We start from the raw sequence: 13392 nt of genomic DNA, 5'->3' as shown, positions 1-13392 counted from the left end.
TAAGACAAGAGGGAACAGTTCCCAACTTAGAGGGTATATAAACCAAAGGCCCATGTGTAGAAGCCTCTTTAAAAATGTTACTGAAAACAAAGGCAGTAACATATACAAGAATGTTCATAGCAGCAGTTTGAAATAGCAAAATACTGAAAACATCCCAAATATCCATTGATAGGTGAATGGATAACTTGTAGTTTATGCACTTGATAAAATATTATGCAGATGAAAATGAATGAATCATAGCTATCTACAATAGCATGAATGAATCTTAGAAACAATGGTAAGTGAGAAAAAGCAAACTGCAGGGGACTATTAGAGTATAACAGGCCGGGCGCGGTGGCTCAAGCCTATAATCCCAGCACTTTGGGAGGCTGAGACGGGCGGATCACGAGGTCAGGAGATCGAGACCATCCTGGCTAACACGGTGAAACCCCATCTCTACTAAAAAATACAAAAAACTAGCCGGGCGAGGTGGCGCGTGCCTGTAGTCCCAGCTACTCGGGAGACTGAGGCAGGAGAATGGCGTGAACCCGGGAGGCGGAGCTTGCAGTGAGCTGAGATCCGGCCACTGCACTCCAGCCTGGGCGGCAGAGCGAGACTCCGTCTCAAAAAAAAAAAAAAAAGAGTATAACATAGCTGGGCATAGTGGCTCATGCCTGTAATCCCAGCACTTTGGGAGTCCAAGGAGGGCAGATGGCTTGAGCCCAGGAGTTCCAGACCAGTCTGGGCAACATGGTGAAACCCCATCTCTACTAAAAATACAAAACTTCAGGCGTGGTGGCGTGCACCTGTAGTCACAGCTACTGGGGAGGGTGAGGTGGGAGGATTGCTTGAGCCCAGGAAGTGGAGGTAGCAGTGAGCCGAGATCACACCACTGCACTACAGTCTGCACGACAGAGCGAGACCGTGTCTCAAAAAAAAAAAAAAAAAAATTCTGTAAAGCTAAAAAACAAGGAGAATTAAATACATTTTTAAAATTATATATACATATACGGTTTAAAAAAATCTATAGTAGATGATAGACATGAAAATTAAGGACAGTGGTTACCACTAAGAAGAGGCAGGGGACAGGCTAGGGAGGAACACAAACACAATGGTATTTCAAATGTTTTAATGTATAAATTGTGTTATGGGTCATAGGTACTCATTAGTATGCTTCATAATTTATTCACATTAGATATACTCTTTATAGATACCAAATATTACATATTATAATTTCTTTAAATCTGCTCTGGTGGAAATAGATGAACACATGAAGTCTCCCTGAAAGAAAATCAGTGTTTTTGGGGAAGAACCAAGATTCCCTGACAGAAGCTACCCTATGTAGAGGACAAAGTAGGTCTTCAATAAATATTAGTTGGTTTACTGCTTTTCCCAAGGATACATCTGGAGGGTCTGCATTCCTTTCTCATTGGTGCCGCCTGACCACAGAACTAGCTCTTTCCCTGACATCTAACCTAAACCCCGCAATCCTAAGTCCTGACACGTATGACAAGATGCTGCCACCTGGTGGCTACAGAATAGATTTAATGAAATGGCTAGGAAGTCTTTCATGCTAGCTGGTGGAACTGGCAATAGGGTGAGAAATAGGGAAGCAGGAATGAGGAGAAAACAAAAATTAAGAAGCAGGAAAAGGAGCTCCATCTCTAAGATGGAGGTAGAAAAAAAGGGACTATCGTCTAAATGAGACTGGAGAGTCCCTACAGGAAAATGGCTTCCCTCTCCTTCCTTCTGAGACTAGAAACAAGAGGAAAGAGGCTATAGCTTGTATTGAGGGAAATGCAAGACTGAGGAGAAAAAAAAGCAGGTCTAGCTGATCTCAACTTAGCAAGCTAAAATAATAGTAGCCTGGTGTCAGCGGCCACCCAAGCAACTGCATGCTCCTAGTTTCCACATGGGGAATCCATGTGATTTTGGGGAAGCTGACCCCACCCTTTTCCCCAAAGGTGTAGTCCATGGTGTAGAATAAGCAAATTAGCATGTACCATCCTCCTGGCCACAATGATTGGTCAGGGGTGGACATGTGACCAGGCCTAATCAGTGTGAATGTTACGGCTTTTGCTGAGATTTCTGGTACAGAGATGCCTTCTTTTTCTGATTGGACATAAATGGGGAAACGTGTAATCCCAGGAATGCTAGCAGCCATTAAGTGGCCCAGACTTAAGATGGTCCTACAGAAGATGCAACAGTGAGAAAAAAAATTAGTCCGGTAGAGACATACTGAGCTACTGGGTCAGGCTTCACCTGGAGCGAGCACTACCTATGGACTTTCCAGTTACATGAACCAATAAACCCTTTTTATTTTAAGCCAGTTTGAATTAGGTTTTCTGTGATTTAAAACCAAAAGATCCCTAGCCTATACATTCATCATAGCCCATTCCTACCTTCCCACAGGATAGCACAGGGAATACAGGTAAGGTCACTACAGATTTATTGGTTATACTAAAGCCAAGGGTATCAAGCTGAAAAGGTCAGAGGCAGCAACCAGGTACTAAGTAGACTGGGTGACTCAGCTGTCTGTACAGAAGAGAATGGACTTCCTTAGGAAAAGAATAGCCAAATGAGAAGCAAGTGCAGAGAAGGGCCTCTACTAGGCAAAGTTAATGCAGGGATACAAACACTCTTCCCCACAGACCTATATCATGGGGGTGTTGCTTTGGGGTCTTTATGCTCCTGGGATAAGGAATTTTGAAGCACATGCTCCTTTAAGTCTTTATTACGCTGTGGTGCAGTGCCTACCTCTCCCTTTGCCAAAGGAAAAGCCTCCTTTTGGCTTCTGCTGCCTCTGATGACACTCACTTTTGAGGGGACCAAGGGAATTTTATCTTCTGCTTCTTTGGTATGCCGGGAACTGGGGCCCCTTCCTCCTTTGGAAACAGTACCATCTTCCTGACCCTGGGCAAGCACTGCCCTCTTTTCAGCCTCTCCCATTGGCCCTGGCCTTTCTGCCCCTCCAGCTGAGTTGCCTTCCCCTCCTAAGCCCCATGTCTCCCATGGTAACCTTGAGGACTGGGCAGAGTCCATGGCAGCCCCTGACTTCTGAGGGGTAGAATTCCTTTCCCCACTACCACCTGACTTTTTTCGAGGGCGCCCCCGTTTCCTTTTGGCATCACTTGCTGTATCCTCTATATCCTGCTTTGCTGCTTTAGCTGGTGGATCCTGCCCACTGGCCTCACTCACAGGTACTTCAGCTGTCCTCTTGACACCCTTGTCATGTGGTCCTGGTTCACCACCTATGCCTACCTCTCTGTTCTCTGTGCCCCGGGGCTGAGTGAGTCCCCCAGGTGGAGCTCGCCCAGGCCCAGGCCCAGGCCCAGGCCCAGGTCCAGGTCCAGGCAAAGCAGGAACAGTTGGTAAGATCATGTTAATGATGGGTACAGCTGCTGGGGGTGCCCCGGCCCTACTAGAGAGAGGCAGTGTAGCCACTTTCAGGGCACCTGAAGAAAGCCTGGGGGCCAGAATAGGTGGAGAGACTGCGATAGGTGGAATAAGCGAGCGAGGGGCCCGGGGAAGGAGCAGAGGCAGCCGAGCCACTAGGGCGTTAACCTGCAGGTTATTGGCTCCTGGGGCTGAGCTCTCAACTACACTCTTCTTCCGCTCTCCACGTGCGAGAGGGCCAGCCCCAGTTCTGGCTTCCAGATCCTTAGGAGGCTAAAAGGTAAAGAGAGGAACACAGTAAAGTGTGAAGACTGAATACTGGAGGAAACACAGACGCCAGAGGCACAGGAAGTGGAAAAGCATGGGACCCAATAGGAAAAGGATATACTAAACCCCCAGCCCAGGACAGCGAAGTCAGGGCCACTGACTTCCTTACCTGGGCCAGTCTCTCCAGCTTCTTGTGGGCTTGTGAACCCTCTGGGTTCTCTACACCGTTCTTTGGTTTAGATGACCGTTCCCGAGGTGCATGTTCATCCTCTTCTGCAGAGGTGCCAAAAAGGTAAGAGTGAAGGTGAGGAAGAAACTGAGGAATAGGGGAGTGAGGCAATTCTGATTCACTGACTGGTAGAGACAGGAAATGGGGTGCTAAAGCATGTCTTAGAAGGGTCTCCAGGAAGAGAGGGCAAATCCAAGGTGTCTCTATTCTGTGTGTGGGAGGGCCACTGAAGCTGCAAGTGGGTCAGGGTTGCTGAGACATAAGGGAGGGTCCACCCACCAGCAAGCCCCATGGCCTTAAGCACATGGGCATGTGCAGATCGGGCAGAGATGAGATGCTGCTGTAGCAGGAAGCGGGCGACCTCAACGATGGAACTGAAGGACCGTTTCAGGATCCGCTCTGCCCAGTCACAGGTCAGGGCACAGGCTGCCTCCACCAGTTCATCTCGAGGTGCTGGGGTTACTTCTGGGCCCATTTCTGGCTGAAGTGGGGAAGGACATGCCCAGTCACACTCCAAATTAAATAACCCTTGTCCCCTCTCTTGAAGTGACCAAAGACTATTGACCAAAGCTGAGACCAGACTGGGGACGGGAGTAGCCTCTACCTATCTCACTGCAGAAGCCCACAAGTTCTCTTCATCCTCTCCCTCAGCTACAGGGTTGGCAGAAGGGAACATCATACCTAGAAGCTACATACATAATGACTGAGGCTGTTAGCCCTCAAAACATGCCCCAAAGACCTCTGCCTTTTACCTGGGAGAGAAGAGTAGAATTGGAGGGTGATTTGGTACTTACACTCTCAGAACCCTTTAGGTCAAGTCCAGGCAGGGGTGGCATAGACACCAAGGTCTTCCTTCGTATGCCACTGTAGCAATATCTGACGCAAGTTAAAGAGCAGCCAACACATGGCGATCTCCAAACCCCTTGAGCAAGTTAAGCTGTTCCACTCCTGGGTCTCCACATCCTAAGTCTTCCTCCCAGGTCCTCCACCCCCAACCTCTCTAGTCAAGGATACTTGGACTGGCCCCGGCCACCAAGCCTTCGAGCTTTGATGTCAGGGAAGATCTCTCTGATGATCTTGCCAAAGTTGGCTGTGCTGAGTGGGCGGCAACAGGCGAGACTCTCACAGTACTTCCTGAGAGAGAGGGGAGCAGAGTGGGAACATACTCAGAGAAGGAGGCCATGGGTAGGCTCGAAGGGTCCCTAGGGATCAAGTGTGAGGAACCCTTTAAGAAGGCAGGCTTTAATCAAGGCAGGAAGCTCTTCATGGGTGAGGGGGTCCTATGCCCACCAATCCACTCACCCCACCACCCACCCTTCCACCCACCGATAGGCATCATAAACACTTTGCTTTGGCAGACAGGTGTCAGTGTGCTCTTCCAGGTGGTTGCGGATCCACCTATAGGCATACATGTACTCCTCATTGCTCAGTGTACTTGGCTCTGAGCTACAGAAACAAAAGGAACAAGCATTACTAAGACCCTAACAGTTGTCCTGGTTCTTCCCAAACTACCACTTCAGTAGTGCTGGACTAAAGTAGTTCACCCAGAATCTACCTTTCCCTGGTAAACCAAGTCAGGGTGGGGACCTTACCTCTTCATCAAGGACGGCAGTTACGAGTCTTCCTATTTACCTCACCCCTTCCCAGTGAAACTTTTTCTAAGAATCAGAACCTCTGCCATCTAAAACTACCATCAAACCTACCTTTTGTCTCCAGTGCTGGGTCCTGAGGGGAGCTGAAGGTAGAGATACAGCTTGTCATTGTCAGAAAATTTCTGCACATCTTGCTGAGGTAGGACAGAACAGAGGCAGGAGAAATAATGAGGCCAAGAAGGACCCAATGTAGGACCCTCTGATTCCCACCCCAAAGTGTAGCCGGCTTAGAGGGTGTCAGACTGAAAAAGGACCTTAGAAATTATTTGACAAGGCTGGGCGCGGTGACTCACGCCTATAATCCCAGCACTTTGGGAGGCCAAGGCGGGCGGTACACAAGGTCAGGAGATCGAGACCATCCTGGCTAATACAGTGAAATCGCGTCTCTACTAAAAATACAAAAAAAATTAGCCGGGAGTGGTGGCGGGCGCCTGTAGTCCCAGCCACTGGGAAGGCTGAGACAGGAGAATGGCGTGAACCCGAGAGGTGGAGCTTGCAGTGAGCCGAGATCGCACCACTGCACTCCATCCTGGACCACAGAGCAAGACTCCGTCTGGAGAAAAAAAAAAAAATTATTTGACACTAGGTGCTCTGAGGAGCCCTGTAGGCTACCACAGCGAGGAGGGGAGTAGAGGAGATCAGCTCTGAATTCATCTCTGCTGCGCTTCTACACAAGTGCTCACAGAGATCAAGTGAGAGGCACAAAGTCAAACTGGCAGCAAATTTGCAAAGCCAAGTATCTTCTGACAAGACAGACGACCCTACCTCTCCCACATCAACGTTTTGTTGATGCCCATCATCCTCACATCCTCCTCCCTCAGCATTTCCATCCCTCTATTGCCCTCTTCCCCAACACACTTACCAGGATTCCCTCTACTTTGTTCTGCACGGCCTTGCTGTGGGGAATAGGAGAAAGCTGGAGGTCACACACGAGGTTTTCCCCCTCTCTTTATCTGACTGCTAAGGAGGGAAAAGGGCTGAAATGCCCAGCAGGTGCTCAAGTATTGCTACAATGGCCAAGAATCTCCCTCTGCTCCCACGCCCTTGCTGAGAGGCAGTTCATCTACAGCCAAAGTGAAGTGCTGCAGGGATCTATACTCAGGTCTTGGACAGGATTTGGAGATGTGATCAGTACTTACGAAATGGTACCTCGGAGCCTTTGAAGAAGGGTGGTAGGTTCCCCAGCCTCAGCACCACCTGGAGGGGGCCTTCCCCCAGTCTTGGGGCTCTTAGCATCAGGCTCATCTTCTGCCATCCCGGCATGAGGGCTAGAATTGAGAGGGACAGGCATAAAGATGTAACTCACACTGGCCTTCCCTTCAGCTGAAGGCCCCAGGGCACTCCTCATCTCTTTACCCAGAAAGGCAGAGAAACAGAAACAAAGCCTCCGAATTTCCCCAGTGGTCTTTTTCTCACCACTTGCCTTCTCCGAAAATTAGAAATTATTCCATTACTTCGCCAGGCCCATATATACCCAAAGAGATCTTTGCCATCTCCATTCTATCTGCCCCACCTTTTTGAAGTCTCCTAAATCTGGAAAACTGTAAAGGAAGAGATAGGGAGATTGGGAATCCATGTTAGCAAGAAATTTTCATTTCTGCCTCTGACCCCATACTGCCCTCCTCCCCCTCAAAAACAACAACAGCCACAAAACAAAGTTCTCTAATTCTCAAAAATACTCCTCACCATTGCATATGCTTGGGAGGTCAGAAAGGATACTAACATATTCCGCCTTCCTAGGCTTGGAAAAAAAACTGGGCCCAAGTTCTCATTACTTAATCTCTCCACGACTTCCCCCGCTGCTCCCCCTCCCCACGTCGCCGGTCCCTACGTCATCCCCCACAACAGCCCATCCAGAGGCGCGCCCCCACCTCCTTCCCTTCCCCCTCCATTCAATCCCCGGTTTCTGCAAAGTGGAGGGGGGGTGGGGCGGGGTAGCGGAACTCATGGGCTGGGCGTCAGAAACCCGGCAGGGGAATGGGGTCCCAGATTCCGGGCACGTGCACATGGGTGAAGAAGCTGTTGAAAATACAGCTACAGTCTTTTTCTGCTCTCCTCCCAACTCATCTTGCCCCCTCCCTACCTCTGAACAGTCGCCTTCCAACACAAGCAACAATAAAGGTAAGGGAGAAAGAGAAACTACCTCGTAGCCACCTCCACTCCGGCCCAGCCCCAAGGTCCTGGCCCAGCCGGCTCGTGCGTTGCTTTATTTTCCTTTTTCTGAATGGTTGTAACAGCCGCGATCTGCCTAGATACACGGGCGGCCTGCTCTGTCATTGGTCACTGCTGCCACCCCGGAGACAGAAGGCGCCGGGCTCGTACCGGCGGGCGCTGAAGTCTGCCTGGTAACAGAATCTGATTGGTCAATAGGGGAGGGAAAATCCAAAATTGGTCTTATTTGAGTCAAGAGGGGGAAGTCCGGGTTGGGTTTCGGTTAAAACTGGGGTCGGTTGGGACTGCAGGTCCCAAGAGATTTTTCTCTTAAAGGGACCGCAGGATGAAAGAACGGGTGCTCATCTCCCTTTGGAACTGTCTTTTCTTTTGCCCTCCCCTTTTGTGTTTCAGTTTAATCTACGGTTCTCAGAGCTGCCGGAAGAGAAGAATCAATGGATGATAAAATAACTAGAAAATGATGGGTAGGAGTAATGGAAGTTCGCTGTAAGCTCCTATAACCCCCCATCCATCACAATCACCACATGCCTAACACAACCTGCAGACACACTCACTCGCAACAGACCTGCAGTCTGGGCTCTTTCCTTCTTGATGGAGGCCTCAAAACCTCAGCAGTTGTACCACATTAAACTAAAATGCTTTTTCCCTGTTAGTATTTCTTGGTTTCCCGTGTGTACTTTCCTTCCAAGGAGTTGCAAATGCATTTGCATCCCCATAGTTCTGCAGTCGGTGAACCCTGGAATTTTGATGGACTCCCACGGGAGTGCTGGATGCCAGAGGAAGTTTTTACCCTCAGGGAACATTGTACTGAACAGGTTATGGGTTCTTAACCCTCTTCCTTAAGACGTTTTAAGGTTATGAATCAGACGAAAGCAATGGGCCCTCTACCATGAAAAATGCACACACAGACCAAGTTTTGCATCTAATTTCAGAGAGATCATGGACTATCGGTTGAAAGCCTCTTAAATGGATGTATTTTGTTTTGCACAGCGGACATGTTACAACCAAAACTGTATTTGCCGTCCTGACATCTAATACGTTCTCCAGGCTCATCATTAATGTGCTTTTGTAAAGAAGACAGCAGTGCTGCCTGAGCTCATCACCATTGCCCTTTACAGCCTGCCTTTCCCTATTACCAGCTTCTATGAGTACTGGGGGAAGCCAGGAGATTGTGGAGTTGGGGGAATAAGGATATATTGGCAAGAAGATTTTCTTTTTTCTTTCTTTCTTTTTTATTTCTTTGAGACGGAGTCTCACTCTATCACCCGAACTGGAGTGCAGTGGCGCGATCTCGGCTCACTGCAATCTCCGCCCTCCGGGTTCAAGCGATTCTCCTGCCTCAGCCCTGAGTAGCTAGAACTACAGGTGCCTGCTACCACGCCCGGCTAATTTCTTTCTTTTTTTTTTTTTTTTGAGATAGAGTCTCACTCTGTTGCCAAGCTGGAGTGCAGTGGCACAGTCTTGGCTCACTGCACCTTCCACCTCCTGGGTACAAGCGATTCTCCTGCCTCAGCCTCCTGGGTAGCTGGGATTACAGGCACCTGCCACCACGCTGGGCTAATTTTTGTATTTTTAGTAGAAATGGGGTTTCACCATGTTGGCCAGGATGGTCTCGATCTCTTGACCTCATGATCCGCCCGTCTTGGCTTCCCAAAGTGCTGGGATTACAGGTGTGAGCCATGGAGGCTAATTTTTTGTATTTTTAGTACAGATGGGGTTTCACCATGTTGGCCAGGCTGGTCTCGAACTCCTGACCAGCCAGAGTCAGATTTATTAAGCAACAGAAAAGCTCTCAGCAAAGAGGGGGCCCAAAAGAGGGTTGCCAGCTATGAGGCTGAGTGGAAGGGTGAGGAGGGCGGCTTATGGACTGGGAAGGGGAGGAGTGTGCTGACCGGGCCTGCAGGCTATCTTGGAGAAAGCACCACTCAGAAAGAGGTATGATAGTGTAAAGAACCAATTGGAGGCAGAAGTGACAGCTTGGCTCAACAACTTGGCCTGGAACCAATCTGGGGCTGAAGTGATGATTCACCCTATGTAAATGAAGACTCCCCCTGTGGCCAATCACAGAAAGGTAAGCATATGTAAAATAGGTGAAAACTAAGAGACTAAGGTGTGCCAAAGAGAGAGAAATATGTCCAAGAAAGGAGTGGTATTTGTTCATCTGGGACACTATTACACATTGCCTACTAAGATTGGGAGTGATTTATCTTTTATTTTTTAAGACGGAGTCTTGCTTTGTCACCCAGGCTGGAGTGCAGTGGCACAATCTCCGCTCACTGCAACCTCCACCTCCCGAGTTCAGGCAATACTCCTGCCTCAGCCTCCCGAGTAGCTGGGATTACAGGCTCTGTCACCACACACAGCTAATTTTTTATATTTTTGGTAGAGATGGGATTTCACCATGTTGGCCAGGCTGGTCTCGAACTCCTGACCTCAAGTGATCTGCCCATCTCGGCCTCCCAGAGTGTTGGGATTACAGGCGTAAGTCACCGTGCCTGGACTTCTTTTTTTTTTTTTTTCACCACTGAACTCCAGCCTGGGTGACAGTGAGCCTCTGTCTCAAAAATAAATAAACGAACAAACAGCTGGGCACAGTGGCTCATGCCTGTAATCCCAGCACTTTGGGAGGCTGAGGTGGGTGGATCACTTGAGGTCAGGAGTTCAAGACCAGTTTGGCCAATATGGTGAAACCCTATCTCTACTAAAAATACAAAAATTAGCTGGGCTGTGGTGGCGCGTGCCTGTAATCCCAGCTACTTGAGAGGCTGAGGCGGAAGAATCACTTGAACCTGGGAGGCGGAGGTTGCAGTGAGCCTAGATGGCGCCACTGCACTCCAACCTGGGCAGCAGAGTAAGACCCTGTCTCAAAAAAAATAAGTAAAAAATAAATACAATACAATACAATACAATACAATACAATACAATACAATACAATACAATACAATACAATACAATACAATACAATACAATACAATACAATAATAAAAAATAGGCCGGGCGCGGTGGCTCAAGCCTGTAATCCCAGCACTTTGGGAGGCCGAGACGGGCGGATCACGAGGTCAGGAGATCGAGACCATCCTGGCTAACACTGTGAAACCCCGTCTCTACTAAAAAAATACAAAAAACGAGCCGGGCGAGGTGGCGGGTGCCTGTAGTCCCAGCTACTCGGGAGGCTGAGGCAGGAGAATGGCATAAACCCGGGAGGCGGAGCTTGCAGTGAGCTGAGATCTGGCCACTGCACTCCAGCCCGGGCAACAGAGCGAGACTCCGTCTCAAAAAAAAAATAAATAAATAAACAAAATAAATAAATAAATAAATAATAATACAAAGACAAACTGCAAATTGGGAGAATATATTTTGAAGACATATAACTGACAAAGGATTATTATCTGGAATTTTTGAAGACTTCCTACAAAAGAAGATAACCGCCTGGGCATGGTGGCTCACTTCTGTAATCCTAGCGCTTTGGGTGGCTGAGATGGGCAGATCACTTGAGATCAGGAGTTTGAGACCAGCCTGGCCAACATGGTGAAACTCTATCTCCACTTAAAATACAAAAATTAGCATTAGCTGTGCATGGTGGTGCACACCTGTAGTCCCAGCTACTTGGGAGGCTTAAGTAGGAGAATCGCTTGAACCCGGGGTGCAGTGAGCCGAGATTGCACCACTGCACTCCAGCCTGGGCAACAGAGTGAGACTGCCTCAAAAAAAAGAAAAAAGAAAAAAGAAAAAAAAAGAAAAAGAAAAAAAGATAACAAACTAGAAAAATGGATGGGAATTTCACAAAAAAGCAGAAATGGCTCATAAACATATGAAAAGTTATTCCCTATATGATAATCAGGAAAATGCAAATTTTAAAAGATACCATTTCACACCCACTAAATTGGCTTTTCTTTTTCTTTTTCTTTTTTTTTTTTTGAGGCAGGGTCTTGCCCTGTCACCCAGGCTGGAGTGCAGTGGCATGATCATGGCTCACTGCAGCCTTGACCTCCTGGGCTCAAACAGTCCTCCCACCTCAGCATCCTGAGTAGCTGGGATTACAGGCATGCCAGCACACCCAGCTAATTTTTTTTGTATTTTTTTTTGTAGACGGAGTGTCACCTTGTTGCCCAGGCTGATCTTGAACTCCTGAGCTCCAGCGATCTGCCCACCTTGGCTTCCCAAAGTGTTGGGATTACAGGTGTGAGCCACAGCAAAAGTTTTAACATCTGGCAATATTGAGGGTTGACATGGTAATGAATCAACAAGAGCTTTCATTCACTGTTGTGGGAGTGTAATTTGGTGTAACTGTTTTGGAAAATAGTTTAATATTACTTGGTGAAGTTGAATATGTGAGTATTTCAATTTATAGTTAATATATCAGTAATCGCTCTCTTAGACATATGCCCAAAAACACAGGCAGTAAAGTTTATAGTCTCACTGCTTGCATTAGTAAAAACTGGAAATGACCCAATATCCGTCAACCCTAGAATGATAAGTTGTGATATAGTCACTGGATAGAATGTCATAGATCAGTGGAAATTAATTAGCTACAGCCACACATATCCACTGGATGAACTTCAGAAAGTTGAAAAACCAAAACACATAAGAAAACATACAGTGCAATGCAATTTATAAATATTTAATGTCAGGCAAAACTGAACAATATATTGTTTATGGGTAAATACATATGTGGTAAAAAATAATTAATAAAAAGCAATAGAATCATGACCATAAAATTAAGGATAGAAGTTACCTATGGTGAGCAAGGGAAAAGAGGTTTGGGAATGGTTGTTTGGCAGTTAGTAACACCTTACATAGCATCTAATTTAATATGCTTGTTTTCCAATGAATGGCCAGTCATTTCAATATATACTGCCATTTTCTTCTTCTTATAACCGTTTCCTTTTGCAGTTTTATCATATGCTTTTATTGTATACTAACTTTCCTTGTATAGTTGGGTGTATTTCTGGACCTTAGCCTCTCTTTTTAAAAAATTTTAATTTTAGGTTTTTTTTTTTTTAAGACAGAGTCTCACTCTGTCACCCAGGCTGGAGCCCAGTGGCAGGATGCTAGCTCACTGCAGCCTCAAACTCCTGGGCTCAAGTGATCCTCCCACCTTGGTGACCTGAGCAGCTGAGATTATAGGCGCATGTCACCATGTCCAGCTTGTTCTCTTTTGTTGATTCTTTTTGTCTATTTCTGCACCCATAGCACACTGTTTTAGTTAATGTAATTATATAGTATATTTTGAAATCTAATGCTGAGAGTCTTCTGTTATTGGTTTTATTAATTAAAATAATTATTCCTATGTATGGAAGATTGTATTTTCCAAACGTGGCCACAACGTTTCTGGTTCCATACACTATTTCAGAATCTTACAACTTCCCTGTCAAGAGGTGGAGTCGGCCGAGCGTGGTGGCCTGTAATCCTAGCACTTTGGGAGGCCAAGGTGGGCAGATCACTTGAGGTCAGGAGTTCAAGACAAGCTTGGCCAGCATGATGAAACCCTGTCTCTACTAAAAATAGAAAAAATAGAGAAATTAGGCTGGGTGCAGTGGCTCACACCTGTAATCCCAGCACTTTGGGAGGCTGAGGCAGGTGTACTACCTGAGGTCAGAAGTTTGAGACCAGCCTGGCCAACCTGGAGGAACTCCGTCTCTACTAAAAGTACAAAAAATTAGCTGGACATGGTGGCGGGTGCCTGTAATCCCAGCT

General features: G+C 47.3%; 1 protein-coding gene and 1 long non-coding RNA gene across 11 annotated transcripts; one reads left to right on the top strand and one right to left on the bottom strand.

Moving 5' to 3' along the window:
* Nucleotides 1–1091: 1091 nt before the first annotated feature.
* RFX5 (regulatory factor X5) lies at nucleotides 1092–7841 on the bottom strand. Of its 10 annotated transcripts, none has more exons than XM_010387174.2 (11): nucleotides 7667–7841; nucleotides 6947–7064; nucleotides 6663–6791; nucleotides 6386–6419; nucleotides 5575–5657; nucleotides 5198–5317; nucleotides 4886–5005; nucleotides 4666–4747; nucleotides 4151–4352; nucleotides 3812–3915; nucleotides 1092–3648 (listed from the first exon to the last, which is right to left on the bottom strand). In XM_010387174.2, the coding sequence occupies exons 3-11, from the start codon at nucleotides 6776–6778 to the stop codon at nucleotides 2638–2640; spliced, it is 1872 nt and encodes a 623-aa protein (XP_010385476.1). In that variant the 5' UTR covers nucleotides 6779–6791; nucleotides 6947–7064; nucleotides 7667–7841; the 3' UTR covers nucleotides 1092–2637. The 10 variants fall into 10 exon arrangements, with proteins under 10 accessions (XP_010385476.1, XP_010385479.1, XP_010385482.1 ...); XM_010387177.2 differs by having other exon boundaries at nucleotides 6940–7064; nucleotides 7667–7757; XM_010387180.2 differs by having other exon boundaries at nucleotides 7037–7064; nucleotides 7667–7755.
* Nucleotides 7384–8350, top strand: LOC104681043. Its single transcript, XR_750532.2, has 2 exons — nucleotides 7384–7644; nucleotides 8089–8350. It is a non-coding gene; the product is annotated as an uncharacterized LOC104681043 (long non-coding RNA).
* Nucleotides 8351–13392: the final 5042 nt, after the last annotated feature.

The sequence above is a fragment of the Rhinopithecus roxellana genome, chromosome 8 (assembly GCF_007565055.1).
Source record: "Rhinopithecus roxellana isolate Shanxi Qingling chromosome 8, ASM756505v1, whole genome shotgun sequence".
In the NCBI taxonomy this organism is placed as follows: Eukaryota; Metazoa; Chordata; class Mammalia; order Primates; family Cercopithecidae; genus Rhinopithecus; species Rhinopithecus roxellana.
Note: the sequence above shows the minus strand (reverse complement) of the source record. Positions and strands in the feature narration are given on the sequence as shown.